General features: G+C 43.5%; 1 protein-coding gene across 1 annotated transcript in view; it reads left to right on the forward strand.

Moving 5' to 3' along the window:
- Positions 1 to 759: 759 nt before the first annotated feature.
- Positions 760 to 20,418, forward strand: part of CFAP70 (cilia and flagella associated protein 70) — a 29,153-nt gene continuing 9,494 nt past the window's right edge. The window contains exons 1-17 of the mRNA XM_033167714.1: positions 760 to 886; positions 1,684 to 1,870; positions 2,922 to 3,020; positions 3,692 to 3,771; positions 4,372 to 4,548; positions 6,029 to 6,211; positions 6,681 to 6,775; positions 8,021 to 8,120; positions 9,045 to 9,194; positions 10,798 to 10,941; positions 11,628 to 11,708; positions 14,361 to 14,452; positions 15,005 to 15,065; positions 16,335 to 16,526; positions 16,788 to 16,919; positions 17,817 to 17,942; positions 19,245 to 19,378. Coding sequence (XP_033023605.1) covers positions 797 to 886; positions 1,684 to 1,870; positions 2,922 to 3,020; positions 3,692 to 3,771; positions 4,372 to 4,548; positions 6,029 to 6,211; positions 6,681 to 6,775; positions 8,021 to 8,120; positions 9,045 to 9,194; positions 10,798 to 10,941; positions 11,628 to 11,708; positions 14,361 to 14,452; positions 15,005 to 15,065; positions 16,335 to 16,526; positions 16,788 to 16,919; positions 17,817 to 17,942; positions 19,245 to 19,378 — 2,123 coding nt within the window. The 5' untranslated portion in view covers positions 760 to 796. The remainder of the gene's footprint in view (positions 887 to 1,683; positions 1,871 to 2,921; positions 3,021 to 3,691; positions 3,772 to 4,371; positions 4,549 to 6,028; positions 6,212 to 6,680; positions 6,776 to 8,020; positions 8,121 to 9,044; positions 9,195 to 10,797; positions 10,942 to 11,627; positions 11,709 to 14,360; positions 14,453 to 15,004; positions 15,066 to 16,334; positions 16,527 to 16,787; positions 16,920 to 17,816; positions 17,943 to 19,244; positions 19,379 to 20,418) is intronic.

Consider the following 20,418-nt stretch of genomic DNA (forward strand, 5'->3'; position numbering starts at 1 on the left):
ATGTTTATTTATGTTATTTAACATCCCCTTTTGCACACACACAAGCCCTGCAGCAGTAATTGACATATTGCTGCCTGAGGCAGAGCAGCAAATTATGTATTTATCACTCAAGTCCAAGTGCTTAATACTCAAGGCCAGCCAAGTTATTTTGGCACCTAAGTCAGAAAATCTCATAAGTGCAGGGTGGGGGGGGGGGAATACAACACTATAATAAGTACAAATTAGGGCTGCAATACTGTTACTTGGAAGTAACTTACTGAGACGGCCGTCGGATCGCATCGTTGACTTTCAAAAAGGAAGTGATCTGAGAATGTTGGAGACTTATCACAGCAATTAGCTGCAGGGTTATATTGTGCTATATTACTGCATTTTTGTGCTGTACATTTTATTTTATTAGTTTTCTATCCCTGCCTTTTCTCCAATGGTACATCCCTCCTCTTTAGCTTCAGAACCACACTGCAAGGTAGGTGACATTCCAAAAAAGTTGAGTGGCCCAAGGTCACTGTGTGAGTTTCAAGGCTGAGTGGGGATTTGAACTGGGATCTTCCTGGTCCTATTCTGACACTCTAGCCATCACATAACACTTTGTTCTATACTACTCTGCATATCCTACCCTACCTTGCAAGGTTGTTGTTGTTGTTGGAATGGTAAAATTGGGTAGAAACCTAAGTATATCAGCTTGATCCCCTTGGAGGAAAGGCAAGATATAAATAAATGATAGTTCATGTTCCTTTTTCTTCTCTTCTTTTATTTAGTTATATAGACACATCTATTCACCAGCAGATTCTTCCTTCTAATGGCTGTCTCACCTTCCTTTTTGCATCCCGAGGTGCCGGAAAGATTTGCCAAACTAGTGAACATCACAGTGCTGGATGGACACGACTTGGTAAATTTTCCTTTTGAGACAATTTTTATTTATCTTGAGTTCGGTATTTTATTTTGTATAGTACCACCACATTTATTTCACAATATTTATATACCATTTGATTGTAAAACAAAATAAAACATCAAGACAGTTTAAATAAAGAATGAAATAATAAAACTATCAGTAAAAAATGACAGTTAAAAACAACAATTTAAAACATTTTTTTTTAAAAAAAATCACTGATAAGGTCCAAATCAGATTAAAGCACATATCATCATTCTACAGTACATGTATAGATTGGCTTGCCTAAACAAAAATGCCTTTAGTAAGTGCCAAAAAGAATGAAGATGTCAATTGGCAGGGAGTTCCAAAGTGTAGGTGCTCTCTTGCACACTCTATCAGTATTATTAGGTGCTGCACATAAATGAAAAATAAAACAAGTCATGCTCACAAGTTTAAGGCTAAACCTCAGATTAGGGTGGCAAAGAAAGGCACATGCTTATATTTCTCTCTGATGTTTTTGAATCTCAAATTTGGTCCACCTTCCAAGTTAGGTTTGATTTAGAACAGGGGTGGTGGTCCCCCAGTCCCTTTGGGGGGGGGTCTATAGCCTCCTTCCCTGGACTTCTCCAACCCTTCTTGCGTGTCTGGCTGGAATGTGTCCTTAAAGTGAGATCATTCCTCTTGCTTGCTGAAATGGATGGAGAGAGGCATACAGGCATGTGGAGAAGAAGCAGTGTGTGATCTTGTTCAGGTTGTGATACTTGAATCTGTCCCATACAAAAAAGACTGAGTGACACCATCTCCCTGTTTGATAGAAAGGTGTCAAAGGAGATGGGCCAGTTACCTTTGTGCGTACCGAATACAATGGCATCGTTCTTGGTGACTCTGCAAAAGTGGAAAGTTCAGCAGAAGGAAGTGCGAAATATAATTTCACTACTACCTTTGACTGCCAGCCTGAAGGGCAACACAGCCTAGATGACATTGCACACAAACCTTTGCTATGTGAGTAAGAGTGTTCCTCCCTTCCTTGTTTCCCCATTTTAAACAGATGCTTCTGAATTGACAGTCACTTAGTCATTTAGAAATTGGGAAAGAAGAGATTGGTTTTGTTCTTTGATTATTTCAAGGGAAGCATTGTATCCTGTGCATATTTCATCCACTAGAACAGGCCTGCAATAACTACCTTCAAAGCACTTTTGTTCCTTAATCTAGGAGTCTTGGTAGAAACAGACAGCACCTCCCTCAGTGATTTATCCCTTCAACATTGTCAGGGTATCGTAATGCAACTCACGCCTGCTCATTTTCTTGATATTGGTCTGAATGGTTTCTCCAAAATGTGATGCTTTTGAAATTATGGACAGGATCCCTGTTTGGACATCTAAGTAGGAGATGCAGGGCTCAACTACTTAGGTAAAGGTAAAGGGACCCCTGGCCATTAGGTCCAGTCACGGACGACTCTGGGATTGTGGCGCTCATCTTGCTTTACTGGCTGAGGGAGCTGGCGTACAGCTTCCGGGTCATGTGGCCAGCATGACTAAGCCACTTCTGGCGAACCAGAGCAGCACATGGAAACGCCATTTACCTTCCTCCCAGAGCGGTACCTATTTATCTACTTGCACTGTGTGCTTTCGAACTGCTAGGTTGGCAGGAGCAGGGACCAAGTAATGGGAGTTCACCCCGTCGCGGGGATTCGAACCCCTAACCTTCCAATCGGCAAGCCCTAGGCTCAGTGGTTTAACCATATGTGATTTTTCAATGGCCAAATTACAGGATGGGTTTTGATTTTTGTGCCTGGCTTGGGGGACCCCTGGAACCTGGAAAGGCATGCCAGAGAGAGTTCAACTAGGGTTATTCAAATGATCAGGGGCAGTAGTTTTCTGAGCATCCCTAGATCTGAGAAGCCTAATGATTCTTGAGAAGTTCTTCAGTGAGATGATGGTAAGGGGTAGCAGCCATTTTCAAAAGAGCAAGCATCCCACTTCCATACTGCTGGGTGCTTCTGCATCACAGATGTTTAAGGAATGTTATCAAATCTTATGCTTGGTATTCCCAGTCACTGTGACAGAAGTCTTACCAAAGGAGAAGAAGCAGAAGGAAGAGAAGACCATGATGCTTGGTCAAGCTGTAATGGACCTTCTACCTTTACTGGAAGGTTGGTGATAGAATACACCCTTGGTTTGCTTTACCCATTTCCTTGGAATGCACACTATGGAAGTTATACAGTGGTCTAGTTCACACTTAACACTAAGCCATGGCTTGCTTAGTTTAAACTTGGCTTGTTTGATTGTGCAAACTCAGTCCTATAGCTTAACCAAGAGCAGCTGGTGTGTTAAGGTGGGTTGGTGGGTCTGGACAGTGTGCAGTGGGGTGGTGGTTGAGGTCCTGCTGTGTGGAGCCAATCTGGTGCTGTTACTGGTGCACATGCACAACCCTAACCTTGCCCCCACACTGGCATACCCCATACAGGTAAGTGGCTGTTGGCAGGAGGGCAGCTCCACATCTCTGCCCTACTGCACTGACAGCTCCAGAACTTAACTATGCTTGGTTTGTTCCCAACAACCCATGATCAAAAGCCATGGTTTGTTGGCAACTTACAAACCATGGCTTGTTCTAGCTTTGGCTTGTTATTACCTATTAACCCATCTTGGTTTGTTAACTATGGCTCATTTCCCTGCTGCATCCCAGATTCTTGCCAACCTACAGAGCAGCGTGGCAAGAGCAGCTGCGTCCCCTGGTGCTCTCCTGAAAAACTTCCTTTTAACACTGCTTCACCACACCATCTTTTGTGATTCCCCTCCAAAAATTCTTTCTCTTTCTCTGCAGGACTCTGTGAATTTAGTGCAACACTTCCACTATACCCTGTGCTCGGCTCTCCCCTGGAGACCCTCCGGCCAGATGCAAAGGTATTTTAAAAAATAATAATAGAGGCATTTCTTCAAAGGAACTGTATGCAGCAACATAACTTCAATATATCTGGCTTCAAAATATTGGTGGGTAGCACTTCAATCCTAACACACATTATTTTATTTAAATTGTTTCTATCTTGCCTTTTTGCCTGGCTATATGTTTTCAGCTTAAACTTTATATATAATAAACATAAGGTTTTTTTTTTAAATGTAAGACAGTTGACTGAAAAATATACTCTGTTCCAACTGCTTCTCGGGGAATAGACCCAACAATCTCTCTCCACAATCATTTTCCTCAGTTGCTGGCTAGGTGGAGTGGAAGCGGGTAGGAGGGAAATGTCCTAATGACTGGATTTAGCAGAGAGTCCTGGCCCAGCTGGATCACACTAAAAAAATGAAGCAACATGACTGTTTTCTCAGCTGTTTTCTAAGGATTTTATTGACATCACTGACTTAAAACTGATACAACCATCTTCCTGATGAACTCTGAAAATTCCTGGGATCCCTTGAGGAACACCATGGCAATTTGAACTTGCATAAAAGCAATATGCAAGTTTATAGTGCCGGCATACCCCAAACCTGATCTTGTTTTTGTAGTGTGTCATCAACGTAACAGTATCTGTGCAGGAGAGTCTGCTGTCCCCATGGCAGCTGTCCGAGGGCAATCTCCTTAGAGTGACTGTGGAAGGTGTTTATTCGGTCCCTGAAACGTTCCTGCCCACTGGACCCCCACAGAACTATATGATCGGCTTGCAAGTGCCTGCTGTTGGCGAGGTGAGTCCTGCTGGGATCCTGAACTCTTGTCTTCACTGTGCTCTTGCTCATGCTTCTCTTGCTGTAGTCACAGGGTGCTGTGATTGGGGTGGCTAGTTAGTAATAGCCAATAAGACCTCCAGCGGTAGCTGAAGCTTCCAGGAGGCTGGAGAAGAGGATTCAGCATCACTCCCCCACCCCCACCCCACGGTTCCCTTTTGCTGCTGTTAGTCTCCTCTGAGGAGCAATGGGAGAGCCAGCTGTCAGTCTTCTAGTCTGGTGAGAAGACCAATCCCCTCTGAACTGTATTTAAGCCTGGCTTCCGAGGCTTCTCAGAATAAGACCTGCACCATCACTAGAATTTTATTGCCTGTTAACTTTCTTTCTTTTTTGGCTTTGTACACGAGTCTATCTTAATTATTTTGTAATAATTGAATTTATTCTCTGTCTACTAAAACTTTGATAATTTTTTTTTGCTTCCTTTGTATTTATATAACGTTTTATAAACCTTTCTTTCCGCAATGTCCACCCTGCAATGTTGTGTATTTGATAATCAATGGATGTACATTGTAAGCTGCTTTGGCGCAGCTTACAGTACTGCGAAAAGGTGGCACATAAATGAAGTAAATCAATTAAATGAGGTAAAAACCAGAGCCTTCTCACTCCAATTGTAAGATACTAGATTTCTAATTAGTTAGTTACATAATTGATTCTATAATTTATTATGATAGTTTTGGGCATAGTGGATGGCAAGATGAACAATGTAGATTTTGGTGGAAGCTGAACTGTAGCAGAACAGACACAGGACAGGAGCAGAGAATCGGATGGAAATCACTGTCTCCTTACATCCATATGCATGGTACACTTAATGCAGAGTGCAGTACACATAGTACTGTACACTCCCTACCCTTCAGCATTTGTTCCCTAAGATGGCTGCCTCACCCTGCCTTATGGTAGGGCCAGCCCTGTGAATCCAGATCCGCACACCACATGATAGATGGGGAGGTGGCAAACCATCCCCTGCCTCTGCCCCTGGAATTGTTGTGTGGCCTTCAGCAAGTCACTGGCTCATTCCTTGAACAAGCCTCAGGTTTAATGGTGGTCCCCTGTTTGGATTTGGAGGGCAAGTGCAAGTCATAGTTTGTCAGTATGGATGTCATGGTAGGCTGTGGTATACTGTGAGCCCAAGGCTTGCTCATGTGATGCCAAATTGGGATTTTGTGTTAGAAACACACTGAGCCACTGTTTTTCCACCTCCCTTGTAAAATTTGGGAAATAGTGGCCTGTCTCACACAAGCTATTGGGGGGATGCCACAGTGGAAACTTAAAAGGCACTTTGCAAATTAAAAGACCTATATAAATCATTCTTAGTCCTCCCTTTTGTAACTATATTGGGGTCTTTACCACATTTGTATCCATGCCACTCTATACTGTACTGTATATGTGTGTGTGTGTTACTTTGCTGATTACTTGAATCCTTTATCCTTTATGATCATTCCAGAAAGAATGCCCCTTCCTGTTCAAGAATGGAGTACTGAAGTTTGGTGGTGAGAAAGAACCGCTACCCCGGCCCAAAAAGTGGCCGGTCACCAACATCTTAGCACCAGGGGGGCAGAATATCCCAGACTCCTTTATCGTTGGTGGTGATTACGAGGAGGAGGATGGAGAGCTGAACACACTGGAGGTGACTTTGAAAGAAAGAGCTGGGACAGAATATAACCAGAGTAGCTATTTAGAATCATATAAATGTGATTATTGCTGGGATAAGTCAGGCCAGTGCCTAGTTTTTCCTGAAACCATGTCTTTCGGTACTGGAGAGCCAAGAGAGAGTGTAATTGCTGGGAATGAATGCAATGACTTACACTTGTAAGTCTAATGTGCAAAACAAGCATAGAAAGCGCCAGAAGGATGGTGTTCGGAGGGAAGCATCTTCCGAGATATGTTTGCTTCCACTCATCAACTATTCTCCACACTAGAATGTATTTTGCCCATTCTGTCCCATCCCCCCAAATTTGTTTCTAGTGCCACCATTGAAAATGAGCACTAATTAATATAGTGACTGAAATGAGGGTTCCCTGCTGCAGAATTTATCGTTTTCTTTACATGCTGATTTCTAGAGCTTCTAAATGGTTCTTTTCTTCCTTTCTTTTTAGGATAGAGATCTCAGGATCCAGGCAGAAACTATTAAAAAACGGATTATGTGGGACTTGGAAAGGCGCTGCTACTTAGATCCTCTTGCTGTGCTCTGGTGAGAAAACATAGGCCTTTCTCCGTGGGCTCATAACATACATAGAGTGGCCCAAAGGAACTAGATGAGGCCTGCTGCAATATAGTGGCTAATAGCAAAGAACTGGCAATCTTGTGGGAGAGAACTTCAGACACCGTTGGGTGCCCGAGATCTGATTGGCCTTGACCTACTGTACAAAAGTTATTATGACAGTTACTGAGATAAAGCTCTATATCAGTGCTAAGTAAGTGTTAAGGGAAGGGCCAGAGCTCAGTGGCAGAGCATCTTCTTTGCATGCAGAAGGTCCCTGGTTCAATACCCAAGCATCTCCAAGTAAGGCTGGGAGAGACTTTCTTCCTGAAACCTGCTGCTAGTCAGCATAGACAAAACAGAACTGGAAGGACCAATGGTTTTACTCGGCAAAAGGCAGCTTCCTACATACCTGTGTGCATCTATGGCTTGGTTTGCAGTGGTGTCTGTGGCACATCAGATTATTAGTATTAGTATTGTAACATTTATATCTTGCCTTTGCTTCAGGGAATTCAAGGAATTAAGCATGGTCCCCTCGCCCCATTTTATCTTCATAACAACCTTGTGGGGTAGGTTAGGCAGAGAGAGAAAGTGACCAGCCCAAGGTCACCCACTGAACTTCTGGGGAGGGCTGTGAGAATATAAACCTGGGTTTCCCCCATTCCTAGTCCTAAATAGGCAACTGTACTGGCTGCCAGTGACTGCAGTGCTGCAAACAACTCATGCATTCTGCAAAGCAAATAGGAATAAGCATAATGGTGAGCAAGTGACATGTAGCTTGAATTTCTGGTACTGAACAGAAAGGGGCTATTGCTCTGTGTCTGCTTCTCTGTGATGCAAACCCTCTGCACCTGGCATTAGCAGTGAGAGTGGCAACAAAATTTAGAGCCAAACCAGAAGTGTCAGTCAGGACTCCATTACTTGGCTGTGACTGCTGGCTGACACACATGTTTTCTGAGCAAAGATGTATGGTATGGCCACATTTTCAGGTGTATTCATACAAAATGGTGGCCATTTTGTTCATTGATACAAAAAAATTTGGTGTTTCATCTTCATTATATTCCATATTTTCCGCCCAACAGTTTTGTGAGGTAGATTAGGCTGACAGATGGGGACTTCAGGGGCAAGTGGGAATTTGAACCCCAGTCTCCCAAATCCTGGTCCAGCACTCTGACCATTACATCACACTGGTTTAGAATAATTACTGTTTTCTGCCTGTCTTTCTCTATGCCACAGTTTTCGAAAGCGGATTGCAGATTGTAGGTACTGGCCTGTGGAGATGACCAGAGTGCCTGTGGTCACTTCCACCAAAACAAAAGGTGGAAAAGGAGAGAAGGTAAAGTACCTGTTATGCTTAAGCAAGAAAGGTGAGAACAGGTGGATGCTTAAATGTTGCTTTGATTCATTTGCTAAAGGTATTATGCCTGGGGGAAATCTGCAGCTTAATGAAGAAGTTCAGCCTTCCAGAGGAGAGTCAGTCATGAACCAAGTGTGGACTTTGGTTGGCATTAATAGAGGCAGAATGTGTACATATTATAGACCTGAATCATGTATATACATTCTTATTATTTTATATTTTGCATTACCCAGAGAAACACAAAAAGGTTTCAAAGCAAAAGAAGAGCATTTGTATAATTAAAAGTGTTTAATCATACTGGTAGAGCCCTCAGGGATGCTGCGAGCCATTGCCCTATCTCTTTTGTTGTTACTTGCCTGGATGTGTTATTGAGAGAAAAATGAGCTCTGGTTGTTGATCAGTTGGTTTTTCTTTATTACCCATGCTAGAGGTTGATTGCCTTTTTGTTCCTTGTCTCAGGGAAGCTCAGCTGGAAGTTCCTTTCTTTGCCAGGACTTCATACCATAGTGCTGCCTAAAAACTTTTCTTGAAAGCAAGGCCTTGTCCCGTTTGCTTGGGCTTTCACCCAGCATACATTCGAGAGCACTTATACCCATCTGCCCCATGATTATCTCCAAGATCATTTTGATCACTTGCCTCCTGTTATGAACTCCCTTCCTTGCAGAATCTCCAAAGTCCAAACCTGAGCACCTTTCACAAGCCCTGTGAGGCTTGCATATTTCAGGATGACTTTCAGTGCTCAGAGCTGAGCCAGCAAATGATGGGGAAAGTTCTGGGAATTTGATGAAATGTTCTTCTGTTTTGTTGCTGTGATTCTGTTCCCTCTTTGCTTTGCCTGCTTGCTGTAAGCTTTCAGGACTATAGATTGGGGCGATCTATAAATCTCAGTTTTTCAATTTCCAGGGAGGAGGAGGTGGCGGAGGCGAAGAAGAGCAGATTTCCTTTCATGGTGTGGCTTACATCAACGCAGTGCCTCTGCTCTATCCTGGGGTGAAGCGGATCCGCGGTGCATTCCGGGTCTACCCTTATCTTGACAATGAGGTGTTTGAAAAGGTAAGAACCTGCACTAAGTGGCCTGCCTTTCACTTGATGCTCTTGCCATGGGTCTCAGCAAGTGAGGTGAGTCTCCCATGCCTGAGCAGGAGAAAAGAGGAAAGACTTGAGCCTATCCCAGGATATATCTTGATGGAGCCAGGAATACAAGGCTGAAGACAGATGTACCGGTAATATTTCAAATATTTAAGGCACTAAGATTACAGAGTTGCAAACATAGCACACACACACACACCCAAACCTATGTTAGAATATCTGGTCCAAAAGGGGAAGACAAGAGCCAACTGGTTGCCTGGGAGCAGTTACTATGTGCCATAGGCAAACAGGTGAAGCGACTGTTTATAAGCCTGTAATATTGAAAGAGGAATTGCAGTGAGTTCTTCACCCATGGTGTGAGACCAGCTTCTGCCAAGACACTAAGTCAATCTTCAGTCCTGTCAGTCTTCCTTCTGTTTTTTGAAAGCTCCTTGTCTATGTCCACATGTTAAGCCTTCCCATTATTTTTTAGAGGGAACATTTTCAGACAGCAGCCAAACTCTCTCAGGGACTGCAGTGGAGAGAAGTATCTTGCCAGTGTTGTATGCATTAGCTGATCAGGTAGATTGGGGGGGGGGGGGTAGTGGAAAAAAAATGCAAACAGTAGGCCCCTCCCCTGTGAGTCCCTCCTTTTCCTCACTGCTGTTCCCATTGCCCATTTGCTTTCCTCTTCGTTTGGACCCAGCCTGCATCACCACACTGAGGGAGAAGGCCAGGCATGTTGAAATCAGTTCTCCTTGGCTCCTTTTTGCTGCTCAGCTGCTTCCTGAGGGCAGGTGATACTCAAGTGCTGTATCAGTCTGAATATAGGTCACACTTTCCCTCCAAATCTTATTTAAAACCTGAGTGTGGCCTATTACCATGCTCATATAGGTAGAGAAGCCATGATTTTAGGGGAAGGGGCAGCTTATATTCAAATCAATATGATATTTTCTTGAGCGAGTTGTTTATCATCTTCTATAGAACAATACATGTGTAAAACACTCACCCAGTCTTTCTCTCATACATGATTCTCATAGTCAAATAATAGTGATAAATCAAATGTTTCACTGTGATTTAATATATAACTGTAAGAGCTTAGAATCTCACATTTCAAATTGAAAAGCAGCTCTTCTCAGAAGGTGTCGGGGGGCTGCAACAAAATGTTGCAGTGTGGAGTGTTCCTGTTGAGGAATTTGTCAGTCAGCCATGTCCTCTTATAGGATGCTCCATGCCATTCTTTCCCACCTCAGTTTTCCTTATCTGCCTCTCTCCAGTGGTTGCTTATCATTCCATACACCTTGAGCACACTAAGTACCCATTTGACTAGGAGGTTTTTGACGGGGCAGGGATGTTTGGTTGCCTTAGTTCAGGTGTGGGGAACTTTTGGCCTCCAGATGTTGCTGAACAACAACTGGCCAGGCAAGATGGGAGCTGTAGCCCAACAACATCTGGAGGGCACTGGGTTGGCAAAGGTTGCATCAGCACCACAGGAAAACGCACTTGGCTGAAGTTCAACATTTAAAGCACACTTTTTTGTTTGCCATGAGTTGCCTTGTTATCATTTGTTCCTTCTCTCTTGTTTCAGACGAAGTGTCTCTTCAGTCTTTTCCGTGACATCGGCCACCAGGCAGCCCTGAATAAATTAGGGCTGCTCACCCCACATACCAAAGGTATCCTTGGGAAGACCACAAAGGAGGACAAGCCCGCTAAAGAGGTCGTAATGAGAAAGGTGAATGTGGAGAGGAAGTCCTGGTGAAATACCTGATGAGTTTGAAACCAAAAAATTACTTGGCAAGGAGGGCAAACAGCAATGAGGGGATTGTGCTTTGCATAACAAGAGCTGGGAATCTTTGGCCCTCCAGATGAAGCGGAACTTTGCATCAGCTTCAGAAAGATTGTTCAGTGGCTAGATATGATGGCAGTTGTTGTTCAGCAACATCTGGAGAACCAAAGTTCCCACCTGGAAGCCTCCTGTATAACCACTGTAAATGCCACATCCCAAAATGACTGTGGAATCATGGATAATGAATCGTGAGAACACCCCTTGACTGTTCCTGAGGGTCAAGTCAAAGCACCACGAGGCCTGTTACAGCTGCGGTGTTTTCTTTGGGCTGTGGTGGCCCATAGCAGAGTGCCCTGTGGTGGGCTCCTCAGACAGTGGCAGAGGGCAGCAGCTGCAATGCTAAAGTTGAGACAGCTGGCTGGCTCTGTCCACTATTTAGTTTTCTTACAATGCCTCAGGGAAATGCTTTGAGGTCCTTACTATGTAATGTGGGACTGCAGATAGGCTCTAGGTCACATGGCTACCATAGTTCTGGCCTTGGGGAACAGAAAGGCAGAAGCTGATTGGATAGAAGCTTCCCACGTAGCAGCTGTGCTGAATCTGATGTAGCAATCATTGTTATTTTTTACAAGGCATCTAATATTGTGAAAAAGGACACATCTGATACCACAATAGAAGCGGCTATATCTATATGCCAGAACATTGAAGGACAGGTAAATATATTCCTTAAGTGGATGATCGGGAAATTGTGGACACGAATGTGTTTTAAAAGCTGGGACTCAGATCTGTGTCATGTGAAACCCGTGGATTAATAAGGGAGTGCCTTGTGTGTCTGTGACATTTAGTGGGTTTGCTGACATGTAATATGCTAGTTTGGCATTGCACGAACAAACCCTGTGCTCACACTTCTTTCCCTTTTCTCCTGTGTGCTCCATTTTAATTAGTTACTTTGTTTTTCTTAGAAACCATAACTTGCCATGACACCTGAACAACAGTTTGGGCAGGCCATTTAAATGAAGATTATAAACCACAAATTGATATTTGCACTAGGTTTGGGCAAAGCATGGTTTGCTGCTAGAGATGTAACTTAGAAATAATGATCTCTATGAAGTAACTCATTAAAGTACAGGCCTCATTCGTGCAACACTATCACCATGGTTTGGTGTTAACATGTTAACCAAACCACATGAAATGGGATTGAAGACTTAGGAGGGGAGTATATTTCTGTATATTTGGTTAGTAAGATAGTATATTACAGTAGTTTTCTTTAAATGCCATCTTGGGCTATATGATGGTTGCAGTGTTAGAAACTGAGATAAGAAAGCTAGGAGCTAAAAGGCACCTTAAACCTAGGTTATGGGCGCAACAAAAGAATGTCTAGGTGCACATTTTTTAATAAAAAGAATACAAAACTGAAAATGAATGAACTGCAGCTAAAAAATATTATATTCATTTTTCACATGCTCTAGTCCTTCCTCTGCCCACAATCCTAATATTCTTAAGACGGTCTCTTCTCCAGTCTTCAGAAAGTAGCTGGAAGTGGGGAGGCAGAAAAAGGTCCTCCTTTCCTTCCACTCTGCAGTTTTAGTCTGAAATCTTAGGCCCAGTACTGCACTCAGAGCTCAGAAACTGCTTGCGCTAATGAAATTCCCTGTCACAAAATGCGCCTAGAACAATGGGAGTTTTGAACACTGGCTGGTTGTATCATGCTCAGTCCTATCATATAAGGCCTGAATTTGCAGGACTTGATTGATTGTTAGTCCGGAATCTAATGATGTGCCACTCAAAAGCCTTTGTTGGTGGAGTTTATACAATAGTGTAGACAACGAGGGAGCTAATATTTCTTAATAAAAGTAACAAGGAAGATCCCGATATGGAAATATGTGTTCCTTCATCTACCAGAAATTATTTCCTGGAAATGTGGGCTGCCTTCCCATATTTATTTATTTCTGCCTCCCTTGTTTCTTAAACTCCCCCCATCATCTCCCCTGCTTGTTTAAACATTATTCTTTTATTTAACAGTCTACCAATCTGTCAACCAATCATTTTTCTCATTTCTTCCTCATTTGAAACAGGTAAAAGAATGAGAATCCAACAGTCTGTAATGGTGCACTGTCATAGCTTTCTTTATTATAAAATAGTAATTTCCTTTCCTATATAAAATAATGAAATTAAATATAGATGATAGTTATCAGATGAAAAGTGGAATATCTATTTTGACTTCTAGTCCTAATTGCTTCACTATGTGTGAATATTAAATAAAACCATTTATATGGGGGCATATAATTTGAACAAAATATTGAAGATGCAGCATAGATGAGGCAGATTTAGCAGATTTGATTGCCCATAAAAAGAATTATTGGAAAGATGCAATTAAATATAATGGAATATATGTTATTCTGAGAGCAATTCCATTAAAATTCCATTATACTGTTTGGTAATATTAAGGATTGTGCTGCAATGTCTGTTAGTAGGGATATATGCTTTTAGTGGCAAACATTATTGCTGCTTTTAAATTGAACCCAAGACGATTCCAATTAATGACAGGCAGAGCAATCAATGAGGTGGTGCAGAGGGAGAGTCTCTGGCAGAGACCAACACTTCCTAAGCCCCATCCACTTGTGTTCCTTTTTTAATTTTCCCTATTCAGTTGGTTTTTAGTTATTATCATTATTTAGATTATTTTATTTAGATTTAGGTCTCCCAAATGTCTTACAATACTGTGAGAAATGTGGGCAGCACACTAATAATAATAATAATAATAATAATAATAATAATAATAATAATAATAATAATAATAAAATAATCCATTGACACTAATGGGAGGGGTATTGATGACCAGCTCCTGGCTGCTGTACTTTTTTGGACTTTCTGTGGGTGAGACGGGAATGAAGGGATCTTGTGGATCAAAGCATTTTCACAGGCAAAACTTAGGATGTATTCCAAAATGGACATTAATTGGTGTGATTGAACCACTAGAGTAGCACACTTGCCCTATTGTGTACAGTTTACTCTTAGCAGGTGAACTCCATAGAAAACTGATTTGGCCATTTTACAGTAGAAGCCGCCTGTGCACTGTTAGTGGATAACTCACCTAAAGCTAGCAGGAAGGGCACAGCAGGTGTTGATCGGAATTAGAATCACTGACAGATTCATCTGTTGAATGCAACATGAAGGCAGAGAAACAATGTAAAGCCTATGGTGGCCAGAATGCTCATTCCTATTAGGAATTCCCATCCTCCACTTCCTCTTTTGCACTGGCTGGTATATGGTGTGAGAGAGATGCAACCTGTTTAATCTTCATCTATGAAAATGCTCTTAAGATCTTAAGACTGAGAAAGTGTCAACCTGCTTTGTCTTTTCAGCAATATATAGACAGCGGAACGTTTATTGTGATAGAGTTTGCGCTGGACAAACCTTTGGTGCCCAAGCGTTTGCCAGAGGAGCTCGCCAACCGGTGCGCATGGGCAGTGATCTGGGGAGGGAGGGAGGGATGTCAAGGAACACTTTAAATAAAATTTATCATGTATCCTAAAGTGCTCTGTAAATTATCCTTCAGTGGAGGAGGTTCTCCTGAGATGGGTTATTCCTTCCATTTGCTCCATGGGCAAGGCCAGGCCAGGCCAGTTATTACAGATTTTTAATCTTCCATGGTGTCCTGTTCTGAGCATGAGCCAGAGTGGAAAACATCTGAAGGTGGCACAGTCAGTTGGTTGGTAGCAGGAAAGGTCATGCTAGAGTTGTAGGACCTTGGACAGCTCCAGCAAATTGCTTGCTTTTACAAAGGTCCTATTTACACTATCATTAGGGCTGGGGGAGAAATTAGATTCTGTTTGCATTTAAAGGCAAAATGACCTAATGCACAGTTTTCGGTCTGGGTTTTAGTCTGGGATCTAAATTGAGGAACTCCTGGCTCATAGGCTTAAGTGTTGGGATCTGGATCTAGGGTCAACATTTGTGTATAGAATTGCAGACTTGGAACCCAATGAATTTTGTCTTGCACATACAGGGTAAAGGAGATGATTCCTCCACGCCCTCAACTCCCTCGAAGGACTGCAGGAGCTAAGAAGGTACAGAGTAGAATAAGTGTGCTCACCCAGCTTTATGTACTCTGCCTGAGGAGTGGGGAATTGAAAGTTCTCTGCTAGGAAAAGCTTAGTGCTGCAAACCGAACAGTTTGCACAAACGTGCATATTATCTCTTACTGTGTGTAATTAATTTTGCCTACTTGATACAATTTATTCTGGTTTGCCTTGTTATGGGGACTTAAGCAGCACACAAAAGCTGCACCACCCCCAACCACTGGAAAGCTTGTTCAGCCACCCTAGGGCTTCTGAAAGCTCAACAGGCATTGTCTTCTTACAGATACTTCCAAGCATTTATTTGTTATAATGAGAGCTATAAGCATGCCTTTAAAAGGGGGAAGGAAATAGACAATTGCTGGAAATCCTCACTATTGCATTAAGCAGATATTTTGCTTCCGTGTAGAATCACAACACATACACAGCCCTGAGAATTTGGTTAAGTGGTACACTATCAGAATCTACTTGCCACTACCTTGTGTGGTGAGTCTTTGGGCTGAAAGCTAACCTGTCTTCTGAGTGGAGGTCTGTGATTCTGAAGGGATGCTACTCACCTTGCACACATTTGCCAAATAAATTGCGAATAAAAGCCATGTACAGGGTTCCTGTTTTATCTTTGCAGCAGTCTTGTGAGGTAGGTTAAACTGAGACACAGGCCCAGAGTCATTCAGTGAAGTTCATGGCTGAGTGAGGATTTGAACCGACATCCCCTTGGTCCTCCTAGTCTGACACTGTCTGCCATGCTGTGCTACCTCTGGCATGGGATGACAATAAACACTATCTCTTGCTTTCAGCCATCACCCAGCAGTGCTGCCTGTGACCCTACTCTAACACACACAATGGGTTTTCCCGTTCTCAATTCTCTTTCAGTGCTTTGATGCTCCAGAACGTATATCGCAGCAGTTTTCCTTATCTGGGTATCTAAGCACAGATTTGCACTGCACCTTGCACTTTTGTGGGAGGGAAGTCTTTCAGAGACTTCACTGGTGATAAACTGGTATATTCACTCAGAACGGTTTTTTCCAAGCAAGAGTTAAGATGAGTCACTCATCTCAATCTTTTCTTAGGAACATATGCTGAGCCAGACAAGTGGTATTTCTAGCTCAATAATGTCTACTACACTGACAGGCAGTGTCTCTCCAGGGTTTCAGACCGGGGTCTCTCCCAGCCCTATCCAGGGATTGAACCTGGGACCTTTTGCATGCAAGAAAAATGTTCTCCCACTGAGCTTCTGCCCTTATTTCTCTGTCTTTTTAGGCAGTCGAAGATTACCACTCTCAGGTCACCAGCATTGCTGAGGCCATTCTGGATGAGTATCATGAGCTGTTTGGCAGGCAGTTGGTTGAAGGGTATGCCATTGACAGCCACACCCTGGAGGACCAGAAATGCCAGCTCAACTATGAGCTCAACAGCTCTGGGAAATACTTTGCTTTTAAGGAGCAAATCAAGGTATAAGCTCCATTTCAATTCATTTCTTTTGTACATGGTTGTTACATCAGTGAATTTCTTCAGCTCTTTCTGTGATAAAATGATATCTTACTGAATCCCCCAGCATTTTAAAAGCCACATTTTCTTTAAATCTCATTTAGCCCAATAGGGGGATTAAAACCTGGTTTTTCTGGATTTCTGTCTCCTTCCCCCCCCCCACCCCACTCCCAAAAATGTGTTTGAGTCCTTTGGGGTCAAGTGGAGGGTTTGTGTTCCCTGCAGCATGCCGTGGTGAAAATTGTGCGAGAGAAGTACTTGAAAACAACTGCATTCGACAACTTGGACCAGCTCCAAGCTTTTCTGAGCGAGCTGTACGTGTACCTGGTGGATCAGATGCATGTCGCTCTGAATCAGGTAAGGCCAGCTTGGAAGAGAAAGGCACACCTTAAAAAGTGTCACATCTACAAACCATTATTTTATCCTTGGGACTGTTTGAGGACTTGTCACAGGTTGGAGTAAGAATCAGTGTTGGAAGCTGTTTATGTTTTAATTGGGATTTTGGACTGTCAACTACCAGTCTATGGCTTCTATACTGATGCTGGGGTTGTCCTACCACTCCCCTTCTGCCCCAGCCAGCACAGTAGTGCAGTCGTGCCTTGGTTGTCGAACGCCTTGGTACTCGTACATTTTGGTTCCCAAACGCCGCAAATCCAGAAGTGAGTGTTCCAGTTTGCGAACGTTCTTTGGAACACAAACGTCCAACGCAGCTTCCGACTGAGTGCAGGAAGCTCCTGCAGCCAATCGGAAGCCAGGCCTTGGTTTTCGAACGTTTTCAGAAGTTTGAATGGACTTCTGGAACGGATTCCGTTCAAGAACCAAGGTACGACTGTAGTCCCAAATGTTTGAAAGGCACCGAAGGTTGGTGTACAATATTTTCAAGCATCACTGGAGAAACATAAGGGAGTTGCTGGCCAAGGCAAACAAATCCATCCACACCCACCACCATCCAGATGTTTGGCGTACATAAGGAGGTAACATAGGAAGCTGCTTTACAGCGAGTCAGACCATTGGGCCTGTCTACCTCGGTATTGTCTGCACTGACTGGCAGTGGCTGTCCAGGAATCTTTTTGGACGTAACACTGGGGGAGGAGCAGGTTTAGCCCAGGTGGCTCTGTATCTTCATCACATATTATTTAAGCACCAAGGAGCAATCTTCTGACCACCCCATTATTACTGAAAATCCCATTCAAGTGTAAGCCTCTGCCGAGTTTGATCTGTAATAGTTGCATCATTCCCTTTACCTTTGGACAGGTGCTGTCCCAGCAGACCCCCAGCCCTCCACCTCCCAGCTTTACCACCTCTGACCAGCTCCGTCTTTTTGCCCGCGAAGCCCAGAACAACGGAGACTATAACTTGGCAGCGACTTACTACCAGGAGGTGACAAAACTGCTGCTCATCTCCAAGCAGAACAGCTGCAGGAACAAAGAGTCTCTCTGGTGTTAAGGCAGAATTGGAGACATTTAGAAAGGATGTTTTCATCATTTGCATTTTAGGATGTGTTAAAAATCCTCAGGGGCTGTGGGAGGGTAGTTGGGATTTGGGGGGGGGGCGGTATCCATGTCTTTTGTAGCTAGAGGCAAGATGTGAGAGAGGTGGGATTTGAACCAATGCAGCCCATTTTCTTGGGGAAACATAAGGGGTGCATATTGTTTAATAAGGTTGTAAGGCCAAAAATTGAGGTGGTAAAACAACTCCCAGACTGTATGGCTTTGGACTGTGTGCAAAAGATTACATGAGTAAATGCTCCTCCATTTAAAACTGCCCACACATGGAAGGCAAGCATATAAGGGAGAAGTGTTCTATGCCAGCTTTCTCCCTGACATGCTAGATTTATCTTTTCTGGGTCCCTGCCTCCTCGGATGGGAAGAATTCAACCGTGCATCCACCCCTGCTCACAGTTCATGCCACCTAAACTGCTCTTTCTTTGAGCTAGGCCTCATTGACTGAGATCTTCAGCGTCAGAAAGAATATTTCCCAGATAAGATTGACTAGTAATGACCTTTACTATTGAGTGGGTGCATGACAGTGCCTACTTCTCTAATAATGTGCGACTTGGCTTGTTTGTATAGTTGGCACTATTTTTTTTGCTTCTTTAGCACCATTTATTCTTGAAAGATTTCTATTCAGTCAAATGGTCTCCAAGCAACTTACAAGAAATCTAAAACAATTCAAGAAACACTGCTCATCCCTCACCAGTTGGGTGGCTAAGAAATGTGTGGGGGTGAATGATGCTGAAGAGTTTTCCCCCAGACCTCTGGTATCCCTGCTGCTGTGGGAACTGGAAGAAATATTCCCCTGCCTCCATCCTCTTTGCATGTACTGCCAAGCTAAATATCACAGTCTTATGTTTTGTGGCTCTTTAGCTCAGCAGTGGGGCTCTCTACTCTGCTCCCTGGAGCCATATGCCATAAGCTGCTTTTCAGGTTGTGGCACAGAGGGCTGCTGGGCAGCTGACTATGCTGGGCTAGATGGATCATCTTTGGTCTTATTCAGTGTAAGGCAGCTCCAGCATACATATGGTTAGATGGACTAGAGAACCTCTGCAGGGGTTTTGTCCAAGTGCATAATGGCTCACAAACCCTGAGGCTGAATTAAAATCAATCTAATGTGCAGTTTTTATCCATTCAAAACCCTGGAACATCAGGGAGTCAACTTACGCAATGATGTTTCCATCCCCAGAGATTGTCTCGTGACCGCCAGGATATCCAGAGTTGGTTGGATTATGGCACTTTCTGTCTGCTGACTGAAAACAATCTCAAAGCCCAGGAGTGCTTCCGCGAGGCTGTTAGCCTGGACCCCAATCACCTACCCAGGTAGTACTTGGTATCAGGAGGCAGGCAGGGAGGGGATATGTGCGGCCTTGTTCAGACAATTCTCATGGGGCAAGAAAGGCTTTGTGTAGCTGAGGAATATTGAGGGCATTTCTCACCTCCAGCTAAAAATAGTACAGTATACCATAGGTGCAACACTTGGAGGCTGAGCTGTAACATATCCTGATCCCCCACCTTCTTTTTAAAGGGAAATAAAAAAGCAGAATGGCTGGGCACATGGGCTTCTGTGCATATATATGTCACTACAGTGGTGCCCCGCTAGACGACTGCCTCGCTAGACGAAAAACTCGGTAGACGAATGGCATTCGCTAGCGGAAGGCTGCCCCGCAAGACGAAAAAGTCAATGGGGCTGCCTCACAAGACGGAAAAAAAAAATTCGGCGCGAAAACCTCCGTGCTGCATTGCCGCTTCGCTAGACGAAAAATTCGCTCTACGAAGACACTCATAGAACGAATTATTTTCGTCTAGCGGGGCACCACTGTACAGTAATACCTCCGCCTCATCTAGCGTCTATTCCAGCGAATATCCACAGCAAACTCGGAAGTACCGGAACAGGTTACTTCCGGGTTTGCAGCTCGCGCATGCACAGAAGCACTAAATTGCACTTTGCGCATGCACAGAAGTGCAAATCATTCCATGCGCATACGCAGACACGGCGCTTTGCCCTGCATCCTTTTCAGCTAGTGTCCGGATCCCGGTTGCAAAGCAAGGTACGACTGTAGTGCTCATGCTGCTCCTCTCCTGCTCACAGCCTGTTGCAAGCCATGGCATCATGTACATGTCCTGTTGCAAGAGTATTTTTGTCAGCCTCCAAGGTGGATAACTGTTGTTAGTTGTTTAATTTCTTAGCTCCCTGCCCCTTCGCCGTAAGATCCCAGAGCAGGTTCCATCTGTTTAAAATTCAATATTAAAAACAGCTTAAAACAAATTACAGTTACAGGCATAGTGTGGGTTGTTAAAATAGACATCTCAGGTGTCAGAGGCCAGGGGAAAGAGATGCATCTTCAGTTCAGCATATCATA

Source organism: Lacerta agilis, chromosome 13 (assembly GCF_009819535.1).
Source record: "Lacerta agilis isolate rLacAgi1 chromosome 13, rLacAgi1.pri, whole genome shotgun sequence".
Classification (NCBI taxonomy): Eukaryota; Metazoa; Chordata; class Lepidosauria; order Squamata; family Lacertidae; genus Lacerta; species Lacerta agilis.